This window comes from Diabrotica virgifera, chromosome 10 (genome assembly GCF_917563875.1).
Source record: "Diabrotica virgifera virgifera chromosome 10, PGI_DIABVI_V3a".
In the NCBI taxonomy this organism is placed as follows: Eukaryota; Metazoa; Arthropoda; class Insecta; order Coleoptera; family Chrysomelidae; genus Diabrotica; species Diabrotica virgifera.
The window spans coordinates 131,262,951-131,289,948 of NC_065452.1; the positions used below are offsets into that span (position 1 = coordinate 131,262,951).

General features: G+C 31.9%; 2 protein-coding genes across 9 annotated transcripts in view; both read right to left on the bottom strand.

Moving 5' to 3' along the window:
* On the bottom strand, positions 1-5,954 carry LOC126893150 (uncharacterized). Its single transcript, XM_050663102.1, has 2 exons — positions 5,867-5,954; positions 1-407 (listed from the first exon to the last, which is right to left on the bottom strand). The coding sequence occupies exons 1-2, from the start codon at positions 5,952-5,954 to the stop codon at positions 1-3; spliced, it is 495 nt and encodes a 164-aa protein (XP_050519059.1).
* Positions 5,955-11,523: 5,569 nt separating this feature from the next.
* LOC114335105 (latrophilin Cirl) overlaps positions 11,524-26,998 on the bottom strand; it is an 826,147-nt gene continuing 810,672 nt past the window's right edge. For 6 of the 8 annotated variants that reach the window (XM_050663557.1, XM_050663553.1, XM_050663554.1 and 3 more), the window contains 2 exons: positions 25,801-26,067; positions 11,524-22,334 (listed from right to left, as the gene is read on the bottom strand). In XM_050663557.1, the coding sequence (XP_050519514.1) occupies positions 21,600-22,334; positions 25,801-26,067 (1,002 nt within the window). In that variant the 3' untranslated portion in view covers positions 11,524-21,599. The remainder of the gene's footprint in view (positions 22,335-25,800; positions 26,068-26,998) is intronic. The other 2 variants (XR_007701173.1, XM_050663556.1) reach the window with 2 other exon arrangements.

Below are 26,998 nucleotides of genomic sequence, written 5' to 3' on the forward strand. Positions count from 1 at the left end.
TTATTTTTGAATTAAAACTTTTGTAGCTAGCATATTGGCTTCTTCTGAGGACGGCTTTTGCAATTTTGAACTTTTCCTTTCCTTTTTAATTTTTTTTGTTGGAAAAAATTTCCTTTGGGGTATAATTTTTTTATTGGAGGGTATTCTGGATGTGGATGGAAAACCCAAATTGATATCTTTTTGATTTCTTATAGCATCTATGGTGGGTTTTATCGGGACTTCAATTTTTTGTACAGCCTTTAATTCTTCGAAAGAAACTAAATTATTTATTTGCCCTGTTAGCTGTAAAATTAATTTTTCCTTAGCTTCTTTCAGAGAATTTTCCTCATCTCTTCTTATTTTGCTAACCGCACCTATTAAAGCCCTTTTCTCGTCATCGCATTCAATCACCAGGTTGTCAGCATCACCTAAATAAAAGTAATATAGGTATATCAGGTAAATAATTTATTTCGTTTATAAATAAGTTCTACACAGCCTGAAATAGAGGAAAAATTAAATCATTATTAAAACACCATCAAAATGATATCTTATATACCGTATGTCCCTGTAAGTTGTATCCATATGGAAAACTTTTTTATTATTAATTTGACGAAAAAAAGTCATTCCTCATAAAAAGCTCTGCATGGTCCAAAACCTAAGATTCAACCATCAGATATAAAATTTTATGAATATTATACGAGGTATGTCAAAAAGTTTGAATTTCACTCAAGAGTAAAGTAGCTTTATTTTTCACAATATTGAAAATTGCTATTATGAAAAGTTGTTTGGAATTAAAAACTATATTCTAATATGCAATTACGTCCTTCTAATTGAATTTTTTTTAATTATGGATAACTAACATTATTTTCAGTTATTTCAATTCTGATAACTCTTTTATTATTAATTTTACGAAAAAAAGTGATTCTTAATAAAAAGTTCTGCATGGTCTGAAACCTAAAATACAACCATCTTATGTCAAATTTTAATCAGTTTTATACAAGGTATGTCAAAAATATGAATTTGGCTCAAGAGTAAAATACCTTTATTTTTCACAATATCGAAAATTGTTATTATGAAAAGTTATTAAGAATTAAATACCATGTTTCAGTATGTAATTACATCCTTCTTATTGAAATATTTTGAACTATAAAGGTACTTTACTTTTGATCTAAATTTATCTTTTTTGACACACCTCGTATAAAATTGACATAAGATGGTTGTATTTTAGGTTTTAGAGTATTTTAGACAATGCAGAACTTTTTATTACGAATCCCTTTTTTTGTAAAATTAATAAAAAAAGAGTTATTAGAATTAGAATTACTGAAAATAATGTTAGTTATCCATAATTTTTCAGAAAAAAATTTTTCAATTAGAAGGATGTAATTGCATACTACAATATAGTTTTTAATTCCAAACAACTTTCCATAATAGCAATTTTCAATATTGTGAAAAATAAAGCTACTTTACTCCTGAGTGAAATTCAAACTTTTTGACATACCTCGTATAATATTCATAAAATTTGATATCTGATGGTTGAATCTTAGGTTTTGGACCATGCAGAGCTTTTTATGAAGAATGACTTTTTTCGTAAAATTAATAATAAAAAAGTTTTCCATATGGATACAACTTACAGGGACATACTATATATCGAACTGTCTAATATTACTACCACCCATTATATTTATCAATATAATATACAGGGTGTTTCATTGGTAAAGTAACATACGTTAACTGTAGAAAGAGGATACTTAGGCGGTCTCAAAAATACCATACTTAATGGGTCTTACTCCATTAATAACAAAGATACTGGGTGTTTTATCTATTTTGCCATTTTCTTAATTGGTTCATAACTTTTTGACCACACTGTATATTTATTTTATATTTGACATGCAAATATCATTTAAGGCGTACAATAAATTAATTTATTTACAATTGTAAAAAATCCAGGTCCGGCTTAAAAAATATTGGAAAAATGTTCCGACCCCAAAACAACACCCTGTACATTAAATTTTTTTAAAATGGATTTTTCAGTTGAAAAGATGATAAAAAACTAAATTCAGTGGTATACTTTGAATTTTCGGCAAAATGATTTTTCTGGTGAAATTTGGAATTTGAATTCTGAAATTAAGTGAATTGCGAGAGCTCTAAGTAGAAAAAAATTGAAATACAGCTTACAACTTGTCAACCACACTGTATATTGATTTTATATTTAACACGCGAATATTCTTTTAGGTGTCCATTCAATTAATTTAATTACAATTATAAAAAATCCAGGTCCGGATTAAAAAATATTGTATAAATGTTCCAACCCAAAAAAACACCTTGTATATTAATTTTTTTTAAAATGGATTTTGCATTTGAAAGGAGGATGAAAAACAAAATTAGTGGTATATTTTTAATTTTCGGCAAAATGATTTTTCTGGTAAAAATTTGAATTTTAATTCTGAAATTATGTGAATTGCGAAGCTCAAAGTAAAATAAATTAAAATATGACTTAATTTTAATTAATACCATTATTTAATCTAAATTGGTAAAATATTAACATTTGCACACATAACAATAATTTTTGATGACCCCCTCTGTGGCTCAGTGGTAAGAGCGCCTACCTTTGGATCGAAAGGTCCGAATGGTCGTGAGTTCGAATCTCACCAGGGTCAGAAATTTTTCGTTTATTATAAATTAATAAATGAAAATAGTTTCTGTCCTTGTGGAATCGATACTCACCGGAGGGACCGCAGACGTTCGGATACAATTAGCGTCTCTTTGCAAAGACAATGACGTCGACTTTGCAATGTCACAAGACACTTACTCAACACACACAGTACACAGTACACATGACGCTAGGTACCTAACTACAAAAATTTACCGTACCTACGTATAAAAAAAAATAATTTTTGATGGTGGTAATTTTGAATAAGTACTTTAGTTTTGAATAATGATTATGCTGCAAATTTTCGCTTTTTTGTTACAATTTTTAGCTATTTTGTTGATTAAAGTGATGTATTCTTTATTGATCCTTTATTATTTATTCATTATTTAAAGATGAATATTCGCCAAAAACTATTTTTCACACGACATAATAAAAAACACTAAAATATTAACATTTTACCAATTTAGATTAAATAATGGTATTAATTAAAATTAAGTCGCATTTTAATTTTTTCTATAAGAGCTCTGGCAATTGACATAATTTCAGAATTCAAATTCAAAATTTTACCAGAAAAATCATTTTGTCGAAAATTCAAAATATACCACTAATTTTGTTTTTCATCCTCTTTTAAAATGCGAAATCCATTTTAAAGAAAATTAATATACAAGGTGTTGTTTTGAGTCGGAATATTTACACAATATTTTTTAAACCGGACCTGGATTTTTTATAATTGTAAATAAATTAATTGATTGGACACCTAAAAGAATATTCGCGTGTTAAATATAAAATCAATATACAGTGTGGTTGACAAGTTGTAAGCTGTATTTCAATTTTTTTCTACTTGAGCTCTCGCAATTCACTTAATTTCCGAATTGAAATTCAAAATTTCACCAGAAAAATCATTTTGCCGAAAATTCAAATTATACCACTGAATTTAGTTTTTCATCCTCTTTTCAACTGAAAAATCCATTTTAAAAAAATTTAATGTACAGGGTGTTGTTTTGGGGTCGGAATATTTTTCCAATATTTTTTAATCCGGATCTGGATTTTTTACAATTGTAAATAAATTAATTTATTGTACCCTTAAATAATATTTGCGTGCCAAATATAAAATAAATATACAGTGTGGTTAAAAAGTTATGAACCAATTAAGAAAATGGCAAAATAGATAAAACACCCAGTATCTTTGTTATTAATGGAGTAAGATCCATTAAGTATGGTATTTTTGAGATCGCCTAAGTGTCCTCTTTCTACAGTTAACGTATGTTACTTTCCCAATGAAACACCCTGTATAGATCTAACATAACTACCAAAGGAAAAGATTTAAAAGTTTTTCATATAGACCAAGCCGCCCAAGCTAGGAAAATGACCTGCATTAAAGGGTACATACTTTTTGTATCGGAAACTTCAGATAACTGCTGCAGGCACCTATACCTAATTAAAAAAAATAATAATAATTTTAGGAGCATAAATTTTTTTAGAATTATACAACACTGTGTTTAGGTCAGTCTACTTATAAAAATTTGTTAATTCCCAAAAATTGTATCAATAAAATTAATCTGTAATTTTAGCAACCATTGCACAACCATGTAATAGGTATATTTATAATGATACATTATTTTTTTTATTTTTATATAAGTACCAGTGGCGTGCGGTGACTTTTTCGAAAGGGGAAGCGATTCAATAAGGATATAAAAATATTTTCTTAAGGGTCGAGGGTCGAGCAACTTTCCACCTGATAACACTCTGATGCGCAGGGGCTCTCTATCAGTAAAGCACTTAATTATGTGAGACCTCCTGCGTACAAGGACTCACACACTAAATCCGTGACGCGTGAGGCACTCTATTCCCGATATTTCTAGTGACTAGTGACCTATCATTGATCTGTATTGCTAGCTCGGGCCTTGAGTCCTCGCGCCGGGCTTGGTTTTCTAAAGAAGAATCCTATTTAAAAAAAATATACTCCGAGACATTTTCCACAACACACAACTTTCACTAAAATGACACTTATTTATACTCGAGGTCTATTCTCCTATCAACTTCTGATAATTGTTGAATGCAGTCTTTTTCAATGGATAATAGGGCTAACTTTCAAAGTCTGTCTTCGCTTGTTGAATTTCTTTTAAACTCTTAATTTGAAACTTTTAATGCATCTTAATACTGCAAAACTTCGTTCAACTGATGCACTTGTGGCTGGGATAGTTAGTAGTAGTACTAATTCACACAACTTGACCACTTCACACAGCGACTTGTTTAAACCAGTAGTTATAAAGAAATCCCAGATTTCTGGGTATTATTATTATCCTTTATCATTCATGTCAGTTGTTTCATAAATGATACTTAACTGAGAATGCAAAGCTGGGATATCAAAAAATTTTCATTATTTAATCGTAATGACAGAAATTCCTCTGTGGGAAATTTTGATGAATTATAATTAGAAATATTAAGATTATATATAATTCTACAAATTTTAAATCGTTAAAATTTTGAAAGCTAGAATTCATTTGTTAAAGAATATTATCAAAAGGTCTCTTTGTTTCCTCTGTTTTCTCTGTCTCTCTGTCTCCGAAATTATCAATCTTCATTATTTTTCTTTCATATTCAAACCCCATATGTTCAGTTTTATCCCAAATATTTTTAAACTGCTCTCGTTTTTTAAATTATCGTATTAATAAAGTCATCAATTTGTCTTATACAAAATGCAATATCATTTGATTTCTGTAAAATGTCAAATAAAAGATCAGTAAAAGGAAAAATCTCTGCAAAAAATTTAAATCGAAATATTCTTTAAGCGAATGTATGTAATACCTAAACTAAGCACCCCTTAGCAGCAGTAACAGTCGGAGCATCTCACTTTCGGGAAGGCGATACGACGAGCGCTTCCATGGCATACCAAAATTCGCGCGACTAGTGGGTGCGGTCATTGAACCCTGACCAATTTTAAAAGGGACAACTGCATGACAAGCGGCGATTTTGAGATGCGCTTCTGTCAGGAGTGGACCAAATAGTTGAATTGTGTGCATATTGAGTTCGTTCGTACGCGATTAATTTTTAATATTTTTCAATGCCTATTGGCTAGGTAATATGTAGATTATTTGGATTAGGGAAAAAATTTTATTATTAAATATTAATTAATAATATATTCTCTTATATCGACGAATAAATAGGGAAGCGGCGCTTCCCCCGCTTCCATGGACCGCACGCCTCTGATAAGTACTAAGGTATAATAAACTTTACCTGCTAAGAAATTTATGTTTGGAATGGTACTTTCTTTAGTCAAATCGATTTGAGTATACTTGCAAATTAAGTGAATATGTTTACACATGTTCCATTTTATACACGAATCCAAGCATGTACAAGTATAGCAGTGTAGACAAGCTTCGCAATCTTCACACACTAACCTACATGGATAATTTTCTTTTACCTTCTGAATGGTATACTTCATTCCTTGAATTAGAGGGCACTAACCAACCAATCAAGGTTGAATCAAAACCTTTATTCTCTTAATATCTTTACTTAAAAAAGGTATATACTACATTCATCTCGCTAAACTCAACCGTTATCGAGATAAACGCATTTTAAATCTGCGAGACAACGTAATTTTTTGCATAAGTAATATCATTGTAGTTACACCCAAAAAAATAACTTAAAATCATAAAAATTTACAAAAATGTATTGCAAATTTCTTCAAATGGAATTTGCGATGCAATGACATAAATATGAGAATTGGCACAATTATTATGGTTTCATGTTTATTTTTCGGGTCTAGCTACAATGATATTATGCAAAAAATTATGTTGTATCGCAGATTTAAAATGCGTTTATCTCGAAAACAGTAGTTGAGTTTATGTAGTGAGATGAATATAGTATACCTTTTTTTAAGTAAAAATATTGAGAGAACAAAATTTTTTATTGAAAAATATACAGTGATGAGCGCACTAAATAACCGCAAAATAACGCAAAAGATGGAAAAGATATTAAGTTGTGAGATAAAAAAGAGATGAACCTAGTAGAGGTATTAAATTTAGCGATAGTAACTCATAAACTGACATTATATTGATTGTTTCCCACCTTTAGACGTATCGAACGAGTTTGAGAAATGCCACTGTCACATCAGTGACAGTTTTAGAGTTTTAGTTGACATACTCCTCTGATACGTCTAAAGGTGGGAAACAATCAATATAATGTCAATTTATATGTTACTATCGCTAAAGGTAACACCTCCACTAGTTTTATGTATAGAGTAGGGGATAAAAAATTGAACGTATTAAATGAGCGATGAAAGACGTATGTGGCGCCCTCTGGGTAATACATCAGTTTTGGTGGCGAATTTAGATTTCTCATCCCAAAAAACCCCCGCTTACCAAATTTCAATATTCAAGATAATAAATAAAATAAAAGTTTAATTTTGACAAACTGTATTTCGGATTATTATCAACTTTAGTACTAAGGTAAGTTAGCTTAAATCGACCTATTTTAAGCTCAGAAATCTACGGTTAAGCTATGGTCCATTCTTTACCAAACACCCTGTATAAAATATGATATTACCTGGATGTTTTCTTTTTATACATATGTGCCGTCATAGATTAAAGATTTCGAAAAGTTTATGTTACACTTAGTACAACGATTCATTTTCTACTTACAACAAAAAGAACACTTTGAAAATAAAACAAAAGTTTAAATTGTAAACACAACACTAAATAAATAATTTCTCACAACGGTCAAAAACCACATTTAAAAGTTTTAGAAATTCACACCACAGAATCAAGTTACTCAAATTTTCAAACACCTCACCTGACACAGTGTTTCAAGTACGATGCGCGAAGCCGTGCAATTTACGAGACGCGCTCGGTCTGTAGATCCAAGTCTTCACGTCATACTGCCGAGCCAGCGTGAAGTTAGCTACTTTTCACTTAATTCTAAATCCTGACCCACTACTTTGTGCCGTGTAATTTGGGTTGCCTATATGAACTTGAATCGGCGAAATGGGCATATAAAAATAATAACAATGCCTATACTTTCAACAAAACTTTGACCTTTTTATGACAGATGGCGCTGATAGCTAAGACAAAAATTAGTTTATTATTTAAATAAGATATAAATAAACTGAAACATATTTATTACGTTGAATTAATATTATTGTTACTATAAAACACTAATATTTTTATATAAAACCCTTCCGGTTTATAATACTGAAAATTACAATTTTATCAATACACCATTTTGTGGGCGTGTCCATAGTATAGGGGAGGAGAGACTGACGTACTACTCACTGCGCCACGGATCAATATTTGGACGACCCCCTTGTGTATCTGCTATCCTGATACAAAATGTGAAATTCTTAGTGTTTTGACGGGTTTGTTAAATTCGATCGGTAAGGATTTGACTAATTAGCGCCGGATCTAGAATCCGACTATCTTCATGCGTTTCTGCGATCCTGATACAAAATCTGAAATTCTGAATGTTTTGACGGGTTTGTCAGCTTCGATCGGTGTTGCATGTGGATTTTCACTTCGCGACGGATCGAGAATCCGACTATCTCCTCGCGTTTCTGCTATCCTGATACAAAATTTGAAATTTTGAATGTTTGTTTCGGTCGGTGTTGCGTGTGGTTCGCGGCGGATCGCATTTCTGCTATCCTGATACAAAATCTGAAATTCTGAGTATTTGGTGGGTTTGCCTGACTCTGTTGGACTTTCGTGATATTTTTGATACGACGGAGGTCGGGCATGCACGACCGCTACAGATTGAATATACTTCAAGCGTTTCTGCTATCCTGATAGTAAATCGTGTATTTTGTTCGAAAACAAGGGTGAGTGAAATTTTGTTTGGTGAGTGGGGATTATGGGATTTATAAATACAGTAAAACCTGTCATACCCCGATCAATGTGGCGACAGACCGATCCGGATATGAAAAAATCCGGATATCAAGACCACTTCTCCTTCATACATTCCAGTAATCAACACCGTCAATAACTTTCGTCGATAGACACGTTTTATAGATTCTATAATATCTTGATCGATAGGCTGACAGAGGGTTGTCACATTTGGGGGCAAAAAAGACAATTTATTTCGCCATCTTTTAGTTTTTTAGGGTGTGTTGTACAACAGCAGGACTGCCTTTCTCGGTAGATTTCGGTAGATGCGGATGGCAGAACCGTCCGGATATGGGGAGGTCCGGATATGGCAGGTCCGAATATGGCAGGTTGTACTACTGTACATAAATAAAATCTTCTGTTTGTGCCTCCCTTGAGACCAGTGGTGTCATGGCAAAATTAGCAGTGCCGGAACGCACTGCTAATTTTTGTTTACAAAACCTAAATTCTCTATTATTTTTTTTCTTTTCTTAACCAGTGCCGGAACGGCGTTCCCACGCGTTCCCGCACCATGACACCACTGCTCGAGACCATTGACCTCTTCTTTTCGACATTTCATAAATATGTTATCTGTCTTCTACTACTCTTATTGTATTTCCTATTACACTTTTTTGCCTTTTACTATATTTCTTTTATGTTTTTTTACTTTACTTAATCAGTAGACCCATTTGTACCTTTCGGTGTTGGGCCGCTTATAATACAATTCATTAAATTACAATATTTTACAATCTTCTGAGTTGTCCTAGCTCTTAACGAACTTTCTCCATTCCTTCCTATTGAATGCCATCTGTGTTACTTCCTACCAAGTCTTACCCTTACTCTGCAGTATCTGCGAAATGTCACTGTTCCATTCTTTAATGGGTCTTCCTCTTCTGTTCTTCCCTATTGGTTTGGCGTCCCACACTCTTTTTACTATTATTGTCCATCCGGGTTAGATGTCCGAACCATGCCAATTTTTTCTCCTTGAGTCGAGTATTGGTTTGATTTTGAATCTTTCTCTTATTTCTTCATTTCTGATTCTATCAGTTCTTTTTACTCTGATCGTTCTTCTGAGGTATTTCATCTCTGCTGCCTGAATTCTCCTCTGATCTCTTTTGTTTAATATCCTATTTTCTGCTCCATATGTCACCGTAGGTCTATATATTGTTTTGTATATTGTCATCTTGGTCTTTGTTGATATTTCTTTGTTATTAAGGAATCCTCTATTTAGTGCTTGGAATAGTTTTCCTGTGTTTTACATTCTGTTGTTAAGATCGTCCTCGATGTCTCCTTGGACATCTACCACTCTACTGTTCATGTCTCCTGTGATCACAATTTTCTCTGTACAATCATTTATCACTTCTTGTAATTTGTCCCAGAACTCATTCTTTTCGTTTTTTGTTGCGTCTTCATCTGGTCCATAGCATATGATTAGGTTTGTATTGGTTTCCTCTGTATCCATATCTATGTCTACTCTTAGTATACGTTCGTTGTAATATATCCAATTTTTTACTTTGTTGATACTGTCCTTCTTAATCATGCACGCTACTCCTGCCTGAGCTCTCTTCGTTTCTTCCACTCCACTGTATATTAGTAACATTCCGTTTCCTAGTATTATTGATCCTCTTTCTTTGTCTCTGTTATAGCTACTATTTCAATGTTCTTATCTCTAATTTCTTCTCGCAGTTCTATTTCCTTTCTCCATGATGCCATTTTCAAAATTGTTCTATTCTTTTCTGTGTTTAAGTTGTACTTCAATTTGTTTTTCCTTCCGTTTGTGTTATTATCTTTAAATCTGCTCATGTCCCTGTTTTGTTTCTCGGTCCGTCATTGTGTTTTCTTCAGCTAGTTTTTTGTACAAGTTAGTTCTGTATTGTATGTTACTTTTTCTATCCGGCTTGTTTTTTGGTTCCATTTCCACTTAATGCCTTCAATAACTATGAAACCATATCCAATTTTTGTCCTTTTCCCATTAGTCTTTTCATCTGCTGCTATCTTCCTAAGGTTTCTTTGTATTTCTATCTCTTTTATCAATGTTTTTTAATTTTGAAGTAAAGATCAAATGGTTTCTGTTTGCTGTGAGCATCGAGAAATGCTAAAAGAACTGCAGCCTCCCCTATCATTTTTCATGGACTTTAAACAACATTTAAAATGGCAAATTTTCGATAAATAATGGTAATACGTCATTTTTTAATGAACTCCTACCTCTCCGCAGTTGCTTTTCCCTTGACGAATCGTATAAACTCAAAAAAACGTAGATTTTCAAGAAAAAAATTTATTCCACAATTTTTTCACGGACCTTTCTATATTCTGCTGGATCTTTTCGACATCTTAAAATATTAAAAATGGTAAATTCTCGATAAATACGCCCCTTTAAGAACTGTTCCTTTCCGCAGTTGCTTGTCCCTTGAAGGCCGCGTCTCACCATCAAATAATTTGATCAAACAGTTTGAGCAAACTGCGGAAGTACGTCAAAGTGACGTCACAATTGCAGTTTTTTTGAAATTCTAAAAATCTGTGCTCTCACTATCAGTCTAGTTTGATCAAATTTTTTGTATTGTGTTGTCTAACTTGTTTGTACTTTATTTAAAATTAAAAATTTTCATTATTATCCACAATGAACACTCAGGATGTGACGTCACTAACTGTCACTTTGTGTCACTAACTGTCAAGTTTGATCAAATTATTTGATGGTGGGACGCGGTCTTGACGAATCGTATAAACTCAAAAAAACGTAGATTTTCAACAAAAAAATTTAATCCATGATTTTTTCATGGGCCTTTCGATATTCCGCTGGATTTTTTCGAAATCTTAAAAACATTAAAAATGGTAAATTCTCGATAAATCAGGCCAATACATCATTTTCTATGAACTGTCCCCTCAATTGCTTTTTCCTTGATGAATCATATAAACTCAAAAAACAGAGATTTTCAGTAAAAAATTTATTCCATCATTTTTCATGGACTCCTTTCGATTTTCTGCTGTATTTTTGCCAAATTTTAAAAACATTGAAAATAGGAGCATTGAAAAAAATACAAATTTGATGGGAAATTTTTATTTAATATTAGAAACTTTATTTCTATATTTACAGTTTTGTGCTGACTAAGTTACAACTTAAAAAGCACCCTTATTGTAATAAAATTTTACATAACTAATTACAAATAAATAAATTTCCATGGTCATAAATTATTAAATTCTACCAAATGGTCATTTTCTGTCCAAGAAACTAAAGAAATCAAAAACAGAAACCGATGTAAAAGCTGCCATTAAAAAATATATTAATAGTACCTATTTAAAAGTGTGGAAAAGAATGAGGCAGAATAATTGTCCAAGTTTAAGCTCCGAGGAAGACCACAAAAACGATGGCTAGACGACATCAAAGCAAAAATGAGGAGAAACTGGCACCAAATAGCACAATCCAGAACTCATGGGGAGGCCTTTGTACAGGGGTGAATGCAAACAGGCTGAAGAAGAAGACACGTGTCCATAATATGGGAAGGCTAGTGATAAAAGAAAAACCGAAAGGAAGAAGAACGACCAGTACTTCGTTGGACTGATTAGTTGAAAAATGACTAAACACAAACATTTTCTTTCTGTAATACGATCCCTACAAGACTCTTTTATGTAGCAAATGTGTAATTATTGTGCTTAATGTTGGTTGAGCAGGAATAAAACGTTTTAAATAAGTAACAATTTATGCAATTACCAATACACTTAGGTGAAATGTTGGTTGCCTAAATCACTTCAACTCTTTATTCGGAAAATCAAAACACAACTTGATGAAATATTGGCTGCCTATAACGCAGTGGTAATTAAGCTTTCTTATTTTAAAATTCCTAGTAAAAAATATTCTCAGGGCCGGTTGTTCGAACGCTAATCAAAAATGATCATTATCAAATATTTAATTACTGTCACCAACTGTCAATGTCAACTTTGTTTGGGTTGCTAAAAACATAATTATGGTTACAATTATGAAATTAGTTAATCAATTATGTTAATAATTATTATGTTAATTGATTAACTAATCTCATAATTATAATCAATTATGTTTTCAGCAACCCAATCAAAGTTTACATTGACAGTTGGTGACAGCAATTAAATATTTGATAGTGATCATTGTTGATTAGCGTTCGAACAACCGGCCCTCAGGGAAAAATACTCAATACCCAAACAAGAATTACATCAGATATGCCCATATAAGAAAAACTGTTATAAAGAATAGGGTGTTAGCACAATATTACATTTAACCGAAAGAAAATCAAGATAAAGTGCCTGTGATCTCAGTGAAATAAAAAAAACATCACACTTACAAATAGAAATAGGAAAATAGATAACCAGGATGCATACTGTTCCTTCTCCTCTTAAATATATACTCAGGACAAATTTTTAGCCATGCTGTGGAAAATGTGGACGAAGAGAATTCTAGTGGATTAAAAAACCCAAACATATCAGAACTTAGGTACCATATGCACCACAAGAAGGTAACACCTTCAGTCACAGATGAATTTTCAGGAAGATACAATTCGAGACTAGTGCCTATAAACCGCGAAAACAATGTATATCATTAGTAGACGTCGTTTCGTTCGCGATTGTATTATAATATTATCTAAACATATTTCGAAAGGGTGACGCCTGATATGACCTATTAGTAGTATTAAGCAACTTATGACAATCTAAATACATTTAAAAATACAACGAGGGCTTCAATCAAGATACAATTTTACAAATAATGGAAATAATATAAACAAAATAAGAGTTTACTCTTAACCGGACTGAAACAAGATATTTATCTTTTAGCTGCCCTTAAAAAATGTAATATCAATCATAAAACTGTTTTTGTAGAATGCTTTTTAAAAATTTGTTCTAAAATGTAAAAAGTACGTCCTTAAAATATGTTTTCTCGTATGTTTTAAAGAATAAATAATTTAACACAAAACAGATCGTCTTTCAATTGATTCCCATTTTTTCTATCGCGTTATAAATGTAAAAATATCTTACTTTAAGGACTACTTTTTTACACGAAATCTATTAATAATGTCGGCATAAAAATATCAACAAAACTACAAATGAAATATATGAAAATTGTTTGACAGACATTATGCAATTAACAATTTTTTTAACATTAAAAATATAGACAGATAATTTATTGCAACTATTTAATAGGTCAGGGAAACACTTATGTCAGTCTTTAACAAGAAAGAATACATGTGGTTGAATCCCGCTAGTAAAAGCAACAGCTGAAAGCCAAATGAGACCAACAGAATTACATTTTCCAGAATATACAATTTACAACACTTTAATTGAATAAAAATATCTATGACAACCCATATGATATAGTAACAAAATGTTGGTCATGTATATTAGATGGACCAGCAATTTAATTTTCTACTTTTGACGTTGCCAAATGAGACGTTTCTGAGATAAACAGATTTATTTCTGAGATATATAATGCGTATTTTTAAATAGAACAACCCCTATATTTTCCAATCTTCTGTTACAGTTTTTACAGAAATTAGAACCCAACAGGTGAAAAATACTCGGTATTTTTAAAATTGGACCTAATTCCAGAATTAGCCACTTTTTCCTGATGATATAAATCTTCATCTTGTGAATAAATCAATTTGGTTTCAGCAAGATGGAGCACCTCCTCATCTTCGAGGCGTTTGTGAGTTTCTCGGCAATACATTTCTAAATCGTTGGATTGGAAGAAGAGGAACTATCGAATGGCCAGAAAGATCCCCGGATTTGACACTTCTAGGTTATTTTTTGGGGTTATTTAACCCTCTCATGCATTGAGTCCACTCCGGTGGACAGATTTTTTTAAGTCCAAAAAATATATTTTAATTCTATGAAACTTGTGCAAAATGCATGAAATCCCTTTCAGTGGACTCTAATCAAGTAACTACTACCGCCATCTACAATATTTATTTTGAAAGTCAAAGTTTGTTAACGTTAGTATCTATAAATCACCTGACCGCGATGGCCACCTGTGAATTGCCTGAAATAAATGCCAGTAGTTTCTATGGAAAAGCAAAAAAAAAGGTAAGAAAATATTTTTCTTATAGAATTATGTATTTTACACAATTAGCATTTGTTATCATTTCAAAATAATTGAAAACTCACTGAAAATATCACCTTGAAGTCATGTCCACTAGAGTGGACATCATGCAATATGTAACTTACAATGCCACTCTTGTGGTATGTTTTACGAGTATAATTTTCAGAGGGGTAGTAGGTTTCTTGTTCACATATTTTTTGTTATGTATTTTCTTGTCAAAGATTTATTATTTATTTAGGGATTTTCGAGGGAATTTTTTTATGCACTTAACTATATTATTTTAGTGGAAATAAATACATTTTATTTATTGACATAATATTAGTTCTCCAATGAGAAATTTTATTCTATTTCAGAAAGTACTTTTTGCCGATGAAGACGACAATAACAAGGATGAAACACCTTTATGTTTACCAGAAAATGAAGAATTTATAGGTATTGACAATGATGACATTATTTATTATTTACTAGAAGGTTTAGATATGGAATCTGATTACAATGACGAAGAGACGTATTCGCTCAAATATGTAACGGCTGAAGACCAAATTGTTGAAAGTGACTTAGAAGAAATACAGCCAAAAGACAGTGACGATGATATGTGTGAAGATGACATTCCATTAGCTCAGCGTATTTTGGTATTTTCATCAAAGCATAAAAATCAAGAGAAAAACAAAAAGGCTCAGAAAAAAAGACTGGAAATTAGGCAATAATGACAGCATGTATGGGCCAGCAACTTTGCTTCAGTTTAGTTTGGAGGAACAGAAAATATTCATGTTCAATGAAACAATCCCATCGATTATTTTTTATCACTGTTCAACGCAGACATAATGGAGGATATCGTCTTTCAGACCAATTTATATGCTGGCCAAGACAATAATTTAAATTTTGGTTTTACAAAATATGAGTTATACATCTGCAAAAGGTGCAACGAGCCGCTGTGTCCATCGTGCTTTGAATATTTTCATACCAGTAACTGACGCTTCTGCGATTCCGCAAGTGCATAGCGACCACTAGAGTGGACGGACTATTTTTTAGGTTTTAAGAAAAAAAAATCGTGTTTTTACACTTACTATACTATGTTCTAATGTTAATTTTTAATATTTCGGAATAAAATAATTTTTCTAAGAAAAAAAAATTTTTCCTTAAAATTATGCATGAGAGGGTTAAAAATCAAAGTCTATGTAAATAGGCCACATACTATACAAGAACTGAAAGATATAATTACAGAAATGAGAAGAGAGCAATAATTTCCCAGAAAACGATTAGAAATCTTAGATGCATTTTCATTCAGAATGTTTCCAAAGACAAGGTGGTCATATTGAACACCACCTTTAATTTTTTTCTTTAAGTGCTTTCTGTTTTATAGCCATACTTACAAAATAAATATGTTTTTCATAATTTCGGCATGTTAATGTCCAAAATTGACCATTAACAGATTAAATGTTGCATCGGTAATAAAAAACTGTAACAAAAGATTGTAAAATATACTGGTGGTCCTGTTTAAAAATACGCATATTAGCCGTATAATTTGGCAACGCCGAATACATAAAATTTTGTATAGCTGGTCCATCTAATGTACATAACCAACATTGCGTTACTCTAACATACGCGGTGTCACAGATATATTTCTGTTTCCATGTTTTACGCACGCGCTGTAGACTTGATCTTTAAATTGTTGTGGTATACTAATTCCGTAAGTAAATTACTAACACCTAGTTTGTCTGATTTGTATCCCACAGAAATTTATATAATTCATGAATACTTCATTACTCAAGCTAAATCAGTGTCCCTTAAATTCAGACAAATCTCGCAAATCAAACACTAATCATAAAAGTTCAACAACAAAGCACTTAACGTGTTAAAACTTACGATTTCATAAGCATTCTAGACTATTTTGTCGGCACTTTTCCACTATAAAAAGTTTTAAAATACAAGACTGGACGGAACATCTTTTATGTAACAAATGTTTACTATGTTTAATGTTATTTTGCCATGAATTAATTGTATAGTCCTTAAAGGATACAATAAGTACTAGAATGATATTCGAAGGTTAAAACTTGTACTATTATATAGTGTACATACTGCTCTGTGGTGACTGCGTTTTATTTCAGATGTTTGTCTAATTTCTGGTGACACTGACTGGATTTTATAGGTGGTTTTATCTGTTTTGTAAATTATTCTAAAAAAAATCTGAGGATGAGTTACAAATATCTTCATAACGAGAAGCTATAACGAACAAATTCAATGACACTAGAAGTTAAATGCTGTAAAACCGTCTCCAGGCCAAATACACTAGATTTGGACTAATAAGTATTGTAGAAATTATCATGGCTATTTAGATCAATGGAGTAGCAAAAAAACTTTAAAATAAATTCTGGATACTCGGAAAAGTCTTGGTATGGCACCTATTTATGCCAAATGAAAAAAACATATAATGAGATGGTTAGTGCAAGCTTAGCAATGAAATAATTGCCTAATACGCCGAGTTCCAAGTTTTTAGAAGGAGAAATTTAAGAGTAAACTATTGATTTAGGGCAGAAACAGATTTTTGTAGCGATGTTTATGATTTTTTTTTAAATCACTTGCGGATCATTTAAATTCAAGTTTTTCCTATAAATTCCAGCTACAGTATACATATAACATATTTGAATACAGTTAAATGTTATATTTGTATGAGATTAAGCCATGAGATTGTAATAAAAATTACATTTTATATTTGTTTTGGGCGTTTTTACTTCAAAATGGAAATGGCTCTCCACAACAACAACTAATCTCTTTAAAGCATCAGTTAATAAAATAATTATAGCCAAAATGATCGCCAATATTCGAAACGAATAGGCACCAAAAGAAGAAGACTTAATACGGAAAAAATATCCTAGTAAAGAAAGAAGAAGAGATTGATATATCTTGTAAAATATTTATGTTTGCCAATTGGCGGTAAATGAAATCTTGACTTCTTTGCCTTTATCTTGGAAGCATCAACTATTACTAAACTTCTATGAGCCAAAGGTATGCAACATACATAACTCTCAAAATTGATTTGAGGAGAGAACAATACCGTGATAAGTTTTTCTCAGAAAAACTCAGGACAGCAGACAAATACAAGGCTACAACAACATTTAAAACATTAAAAGAAAGAAAGAGCCAAAAATTATAAGATAAAATATCTTGTGAATGTGACTAATTTACTATTTTTCTTGGAAATAAGCTACAATTTTAGTTAAATCAGTTTTTTTGACGTTTCCACTTCGGAAATCGTTCGCAAAATACAAAACATTAATAAATTTTTCATTAATCATCATTAAATAAACTTAAAAGTAAAATTCTGGCTTATTTCCGAGAAAAATAGTAAATTACATTAAGATGCCACAAGAAAATAGCTTCAGAATAATATTAAGAATCAAATGAAAAGATGCATCAATAATCTTTAAAAAAAATGGAAAGTAAAAAGAGGAAAACTAAGATAGGAATACTCATTTTTACCAAATATACCAGGTATATATAGGAAATAAACCAAATTACACAGCAAACACATTAATAGAATGCAGCAAAATGCCGGCTATCAATATTGAAACCAGAAGTTACAATGAAAAAATACAAAAAGTAATTGATAACAACATATAACTCATAACAACTACAGAAAGATCAGAATTTTATATTAATTGAGGCTAAAACAACAGATTTTAAGGATTTCAGCTCTATAAGTGTAAAATTGTTGATGTCTCCAAGACAGAGGCCAAAAAGCTACACCGTCAATATTCTAGTTACTGCCAATTTTCAAAAAACAATATTGTATAGCTTATATTTCTTGAAATTGAACCGTCAAAATATAAATATGCATTTTGATTACGATCATTGTGGTTTCTTCCCAAAAATATAAAATATCCAGTGTTAAACATGTCACAAAATATATTTTTAGAACTATTTAGCAGATTTCTCAATCTTCTTTAGAAGAATATATAAAAAAGTAGACATTAATTATTTAAGAAAATTTGTTTGTTCAAATGGCTTTCAGCAAATGATTTTCTATAAAATTGTACTCATTTTTGAAGTCTGGGAGTCAAAAATATCAATACATTTATACTTTTCCAGAGTACAATAAAATATTCGAGAAAACTAACACGAAACTTAAATTTCCATTCAAAAATAGAATTTTTGAGTATAAAAAAGGCACACTACTACTATATATACACAAACCAATCGTATATTCTACAAACGATTATCAAAATCAACTTTTTCTTTCCGGTTACAGACTGGGAGATACCGTATATCTGACAATTAAGATATATTCATTCAATTCACAGTAGTTTTTAAGTTTTTATAAAATAGTTGATTATTATAAAATTATCACTTTCCTTCATCATTCATACAAGCTGAGCTTTTCTAAGTATATGTATAGCAGCTTTTCCCAGAATAAAGGTTACTTTGTAAACAAACAAGTTAAAAATCAGTTTTATAACAACTAATATTGAAAATAAAAACGTTATTATGTCATTTATAGTAAAAATATAACGGAATTGTAAATACAAGTTAACAGTTAAAAAATAGCCAAAGCAATCAATCAATGATCCCTTGATCCACCTTGAATATAATAAACTACTAGCTTTAATATTTGTAGATTTTGGAAACGCCTTTGACACTACCAATCAACAAGAAATGTTGAGAGCCAAAAAATGTTCGCCTGACGTGGAATATGTCAGGGGGACATCATATCACTGATACTGTTCACCACGCTTTTGGAATATATATGTAAAAGCGCAAAACTAACTGACAGGAGCATAAATATAAACGGAGGAAAGCTTAGCCACCTGAAATTTGCAGATGATATTGTGCTAATAGCTGATAGGATAGATGATACTAAAGAACTTTTAAATCAGCTCTACCATTCCATGCTAGAAGGAAAATTGAAAATATATCTAAAACACATATGATGACAAATCTCGTAGTCAGCGAAGATATACAGTGAGTCTGCGTAACTTGGAACCATATGGGAAACTTTTTTAATATCAATTTTACGAAAAAAAGTTATTCTTCATAAAGTGCTCTGCATAATCTAAAACCTAAGATGCAATCATCAGGTATCAAATTTTATCAATAATATACGAGGTATGTCCAAAAATATGAATTTCGCTCAAGAGTTTATATTTATCAATATCGAAAATTTTCATTTTCATTCAAATTTTCCTTTATATTTCACAATATCGAAAATTGTTATTAAGAAAAGTCGTTTGTAATTAAAAATTGTTATAATATGCATTTACACTCTTCTAGTTGAAAAAAAAAAACTTTTGAAAATTTTCCTCAAATTACGGATACCCAACATCATTTTTATTTAAAATAACTCCGTTATTATTAATTTGGGAAAAAAAGTTATTCTTTATAAAGATGTCTAAATAGTCAAAAAACTAAGATGCAATAATAAGATATCAAGTTTTTTCAATTCTATACGAGGTATGTCAAAAATATGAATTTCGCTCAAAAGTAAAATACCTTTATAGTTCACAATATTTCAACTAGAAGGATGCCATTGCATATTGAAACATAGTAGTTTTTAATTCTGAATAACTTTTTATAATAACAAATTTCAATATTGTGAAAAATAAAGGTACTTTACTCTTCAGCGAGATTCATATTTTTTGACATCTCCTATAAAATTGACAAAATTTTCTTATAATTTTATCTTGGTTATTAAACTATGCAAAACTTTTTTATAAAGAATAACTTTTTTTCGTAAAATTAATAATAACGGAGCTATCGTAACTAAAAATGATGTTGGGTGTCCGTGATTTGAGGAAAATTTTCAGAAACAATTTTTTCAATTAGAAGAGTGCAAATACAGATTATAACATAATTTTTAATTACAAACAACTTTTCTCAATGACAATTTCCGATATTGTGAAATCTAAAGGCACTTTACTCTTAAGCGAAATTCATATTTTTTGACATACCTCGTATACTGTTGATAAAATTTGATATCTGATGATTGTGTCTTAGGTTTTAGACTATACAGAGCACTTTATGAGGAATAACTTTTTTTCGTAAAATTGATATTAAAAAAGTTTCCCATATGGTTCCAAGTTACGCAGACACACTGTATGCGTAGGAACAAGATCCATAGACCAGGCCTATAAATAGATAAATCACGAGATTCGCTTAGGGAAAGATAGATTGACTTGGGCTGCCTTCGGTAAGTTGAACCACATTTTCCAATCGCCCGACATACCAATATGTCTTAAAAGAAAAACTTTTAAGACAACGGAGCGAAAACGTTGACTATGACAAGAAGAACTGTGCAAAAGATCAGCTACGATGAAGATCAGGAGTGGCTGATGCTGTAGAGAGAATAGCAACAATGAAGTGGAACTGGGCAGGTCATGTAGCTCTAATGGCTGATAAAACATGGACAAAGCGGAAACTGGAATGGAGACCAAGATATGATGCCTACAACGCAGAGGTCGTCCACCAACACGTTGGACTGACAATCTAAAATGATTGTAGAATGAATACCAATGGAGATATCAGCAATTTGTAAGATTGATAAACTATCCACTTTAATAAGAAGCTAATCTCGGCAATGCCATTTTTTTCTGCTTTTATGGCCATGGTCTAAAATTTTGTCTTCCCTTCTTTCTGTTGCAGTGTCAGCAGAAACGTCAGGAAGAAATTATGTTAGCCCACTGCCTATAGACTCTTAAAATTATGTACCATTAAACTTATACAGCCGTGGAGGCCTAAACTCAATGATTAAAATGAAAATATAAAGCGAAATGAAAAAACTAACATTTCTGCTATGAGAATAGTGGCATCCATTATAAATATCGATTGCATGGTTATGATGAATGGTTAAAAAGTAAGTTTATACAAATAAAAAAATTGTTGTTCATTCATTATATGGTTGTTAAAAACTAATTACTTAAAAATGATAAAAAATATATAAAAACTGATAATGAAGCAAGTATTTGAACCTTTAGTTTGGGATTCGCCGTGGATGATGTATGACCTTACAGTCCGATCATGTGGTAATCACAGATATTCACTTGCAATGGCAGTTTCCTAATTCTTAACTCTCACTATAAGGGGGGAGGACTAAAGTTCGTGAGACGAACGTATCGTTGGGATACTGATTCTCTGGAGGTTCTAGATGACAAACCACGGTTTCTCCATCTAAAACAGCTGCTAGGGAGCGGACTGACGTATCACCTGTCATCCCAACACGGTATGCCATGTTGCGTCTTCTGTAGGTATCCATACCGATGGATGGTGGGCCATGATTGAGATCTTTGGCGTAATGCTTCATTACATCAGCGAAATTTCTTTCGTTAGCAGGACTGTATGGAATTAAAGGTCTATGGTCGCCATAGGATCTTGAAGATTGCCGACTCATGTCGCTTTGTCGCTTACCGTCTTCATCACTCATATCAGAAACCTGAATCTCACTTCTATCAATTTCTTCATACACAGGGTCATCCTCGATTAAACCTCTGGGAATTTGAGAATCGTAGATTTCTGTATACGTATGATGACTCATGCCTGGAGGTTTCCTCTTGTGAAAGTTCTGAGGTAGGGCTAGATGTTTGGGATGGATATTTGGCTCCAAACATATGTCAAAGTCAGCGAGATCGGTCGGTTGTTCTTGTAGCATCTGATGGCGAATGTCTTTGGTATTTAATGTAATTAGATGTCCAGGTCCTGGGTCGACAGCATTGCCTACTAGTACCATGTGAGACCTAGGTGAATCCTCTTGCTCTGAGCCTCCGTGTCCGGAATCACGACTGCATGATTTAAAAGAAATGTTCTGAAAGAAAAATTCAACGATTTAATAAAATTCTAACTATAATTTGAAACAATAATAAAAAATTGTGTTCATAGATGGCGCAGATAGTCAAGCTTAACATTATATAAATGAATTAATATATGTAACATGTTATGAATATCATCTGATATATTTTTATTTTATATTTATGTTTTATTGAAATCAATTATAATAAATATTTTTTAAATTGTATGATGTTTTTAAGTGACATGTTTACATCTCTGAGTTGCGCCAAATGTAGGCAACTAAGGCAGGCCCCACATCAAAGAAACATGAAACGTAAATCACGTTTCATGGAAATAAAACACTCCTAAACAAATAGACGTCCGGCCATTTATGAAACTCTCCGAAAATAAAAATATTTTATGAGCATGAATCACATTCGTTTCATTGGTAGGCGGACTTCAAGATTTGTTTACCTGTGTTTTATTTTCATGAAACGTGTTTTACGTTTCATGTTTTTTTGGTATACGGCTTGCCTTACAGTTCACAGTTTATAGTAGTGTTTCCAGAGTTTCAATATTTCCTTAAAACCCATAAAATTAGAAGTAAGCAAAATAAATACAGTAAAACTTCTCAAAAGCGACCAGCTCTCTTAACCGTCAATTTGATAATTTCAAATCATTCTTAAAGCCTAACTAGAATGTTTAACTAATATTTCAAAGAAGAACATGTCATATAGATGCCGATAGCATGAGTATCTAATAAAAGAGCTTGGACGACAACATAAATAATGAGTTTATGGCTGAAAAACTCACTGCCGTCTCATTTTCAACTACTGAATCAAGAGATATAAAAAATTCTAAAGATTTCTGGCTTTTACAAATACCGAGGATAATTTTGAAAGTGTGGAAAAAAAACATAAATGCTGAAGATACCTTGGACACAGCATAGAAAACGCAACAGCAGCGACACACTAGAAGGCGGGAAAAGTTCGTGCACTATTACTGCGCAGATCGTCGGCCATTATTCGCGTAGTACCAGACAGTGTAGAAAATCGACAGTGTTGTCGATTTGTACATAATTATCAGATTTACTTAACTTTTATGACATTCTGATAATAAATATTTTTTAACATAATTTTATACGTATGCCTGTGGGAGTTATGTCAATAATTGGGACATAACACAAAATATTGACGATGAATGGCGATTGTATTGTTAATCTTTTGCAGAAATTCCAGAAAATATTTAAAAAGTATCTCTTATGGGTAATAAAGTTAGTGCAATAACTGATACGGCAGCAATGCAGAAATAAAAAAAACACGTTTTCTTAGATATCGTTGTCTGTCGACGTTTAAATGCGATATGTGAGCAAATATTAAATTAGTGTTAGCTTATTAAATTAGTTAAAAGTGAAGGAGTAAAAGAATGTTACTCCTTTCAAACAGACAAAAAATGTTAAATTATTTTAATCACATAAAGTCTTCATTTTCACAAGATGAGGATGAGGAAATTTTATTTGGAAGCGTTCCAGATGTAGTTTTATTATAGTATAATATATGATATTACATATACTTTTGTTACAAGTATTTTTGAATATTTTGTTAAGTTGAATAACAAACTCTTTTCTTAATGTATTTTTATTACCCTTAGAAACTACCAAGATCAAAAATTTTAACATAATTTTTGGCAAAATCTGATCATTTTAGCAGTGGTTTAATATAATTTCATATAGTGACATCGGCAACACTGATGAACGAACACATCACATCACCACTGAGATGTACTACTCGATCAATGTCGGCTCCGTACTTTTTAACTTCAAAGGCGGCATCGTAGTGTGTCCTTGCTGGTTTCGTTTATTATGCTGTGCCTTGGACATCAAGAAAAACTAACGAGGAGGTACTAAGGAGGGTCAACAAAGATAGAGAATTGCTAAAGACTGTTAAACATTAGAAAATGTCTTTCTTATCTGGGACATATAGTGAGGGAAAATCGATATAGAATATTACAAATGATTCTTAAAGGCAAAATAGAAGACCATACAATTGTTCGAAGAACCAAGTTTTTCTTGTTTAAAACACATTCGTGAATGGATTCAGATATCAAATGCAGGGCAATATTATTTCATATTGCAGAAGATCGAGAAGCCTTCACAATGGCGATCGCCAACGTCAGATAATTCTGACATGAAGAAAGAGAAGAAGAAAAAAAACACAGTTTTGTCAAGTGCTATATTGATCGTTGCAGCATGAGCAAATATTTTCCCTGTGAGTAAAAAAAATGTTTTCGAAAGGCTGTATTTATGGAAAGAATCAAAAAAGATGAGGCTTTTGAAAATAATGATATACTTCTTATAAAATCTTAGAGGAAAATATACCTATATAAATAAACTAGGTATTTAAAGTAGGAAAATTTAGCAATTAACTATTATACATTATTAGTATCTTTCTAATAGCTAACGTTATATAGTAAAGAAAAAATATCATGCTTGATATATAAATTAAACATATTATGTATACACAAACCATTTGTTTTAAGCTTAAAACGCATATTACTTACATTTTTATAGTATCTAAACACTCTAAACTAGATTTTAAGCATTAAAATAGCATAATAGTATACAAAAGATGTGTAAGTGGTTTATTCAGTTCAGTACTACACGTTTTTCTATACTTTTCTGTTAGGTACTGATCTGTTTTATTAAGAACCAGGCTCTAATCTGTGGTTTCCTCGGTCCACAGACGAACCCTATTGAATTTGGGGTTGATGTATAGTTCCTTTGGTATACATACACGGTGTGTCAAATTGCATCATACGAGAGTGTTTACTTTTAAATTAGATGTAGGAGTACACCTAATACATGGCAACACTGCTTCCCCGCTTCTCACACCCGAGTCGCGCGGATTTATTCAGTCATTCTTCGATTCTCCCGGTGCCAATTCAACACAGCAATGTTGCCGATTTTAGCGTTTCCTTCAGTCGTCTATCTCTAATCGGAAACTAAACGTATAGTATCACAGAAAATATTTATCCATCTTTTATAATTTTTGTAAAGTTGCCGTTGAACTGCCTTTCATTACAGTGTTTTATACCTTAATTTGTTTATTTGCTTAGTTGTTGTAATTACCAAAATAATTATGTATAAACTTCGGGCTAATCAATGATGATTGACCATATTCTTGAATTAATCATTTTAACATAAAAACTTTATTTACAAAAAGGGATATATTTTGAGTTTGATTGCTGCTTGACAAGAGTTATTTTTCTAATATTATTTCAGTTATATATTTATATTTCTTCTGTCTCTGATAATCATACACTCTTTAGAAGAGTGTGCAACAGCTGCCTCATTCAAATGATGGCTTCAATGAATAATGAGGAGGGAATCATGAATGGTGTGTGTGCTAGGTATTAAAAATTAATTTACAAAGTAATAGAGGGGTTTTAAGCTTCATGCAAGTGGTTTCGTGAGGAAAAAGTGTAAAATTAGAGAAGCTACGCACCTTAGAGTGTAAAGGTTTGTGTAGAGGACCCCAAGTGGAAATTGATTTAGGTATGTTGGGATTGTTAGATGAGATTTTATAGAAATTACGGAAGTAAGGTAAAGTGGAAGTGTTGTTAGAGTCAATATCCGGAATAAGGTTTGTAGGTGTTGTTCTGATCGGCCGAGACAGAGTAGCAGCCATGTTGGCCGAAGTAGACGTGGGTACAGGTGTCTTGCATACCCGATTTACGTTCGTGCAACTTCGGGAGTTCCAATCGCGGTGCAACTGAAACAAAACGGTTACCTTCACCTTGGGTTCTTTGGTTAACAAAAGCAGCAGTAAGAAAGCATTAGTAGTTGTATATACGGGTTAAAAGACAGTGAAATGCTTTGACGGGTACACAATGCGCGCACCACCACAACACTATAGTTAGTAAGTAAGCAGCTCGGAAAGTCTAAACGTCTCTACATACAGTTTTACTTCTGCACAATGACCTCTCAACATATAATACTTGTAACAATATTTGAATTACACATTCTCACCAATTTTTGCTATTTGCATTAATAAAACAATATTTTTTAAAAATACCTACCTACATAAAATATACTAAAAAAACTGTCTATGGTTAAAATTAATCTCTTATCAATTAATTAAATCTCATCATTACTAAAAATATGTTTAGTTAAGAAAGGTAGAAAGCATTCATTAACCAAGGCACTGATATCACATGTGATCACCTCCAAACTAACATGGGAAAGCTTAAGGCCATTGCTTGAATGACCATTCTCATTCATCTCGTCTTGTCCATTGCCTTCATCCTCCAATTTGTGACGTTGATTATTTTTAGATTATCTACATTCATTTTCCACCTTGTTCTGGACCGACCTCTTGTCTGTCGCCCTCCCTTTTGTATATAAAAGTAGCATTTTCGGTAGTTTACCCTCTGGCATCTTCTGTATGTGTCTTAGCCATCTTAGTCTTTAAGTTCTTATTATTCCTAGTATGCTGGGCTCTCTATAAACTCCCTCAGATCTTCATTTGTCCTTCTGATCAAAAGACCGTTCTCCATTTTTGCATCAAATATTTTCGTTAGTACTTTTCATTCACATATCTGCACAATTTTTTGTTTTTTATTTGATGTCCACGTCTCTGATGCATATACTATAGGTATATTGGTATATAGGTTATTGTTCCTATACTCCGGTGAATTTACACA

Excerpts from the sequence above, each read along its gene's own strand:
- LOC126893150 (XM_050663102.1), bottom strand. The coding sequence starts at position 5,954 with ATGTGTAAACATATTCACTTAATTTGCAAGTATACTCAAATCGATTTG. Across the intron at positions 408-5,866 it reads AAACATAAATTTCTTAGCAG|GTGATGCTGACAACCTGGTG; the intron begins GTAAAGTTTATT and ends ACTTTTATTTAG.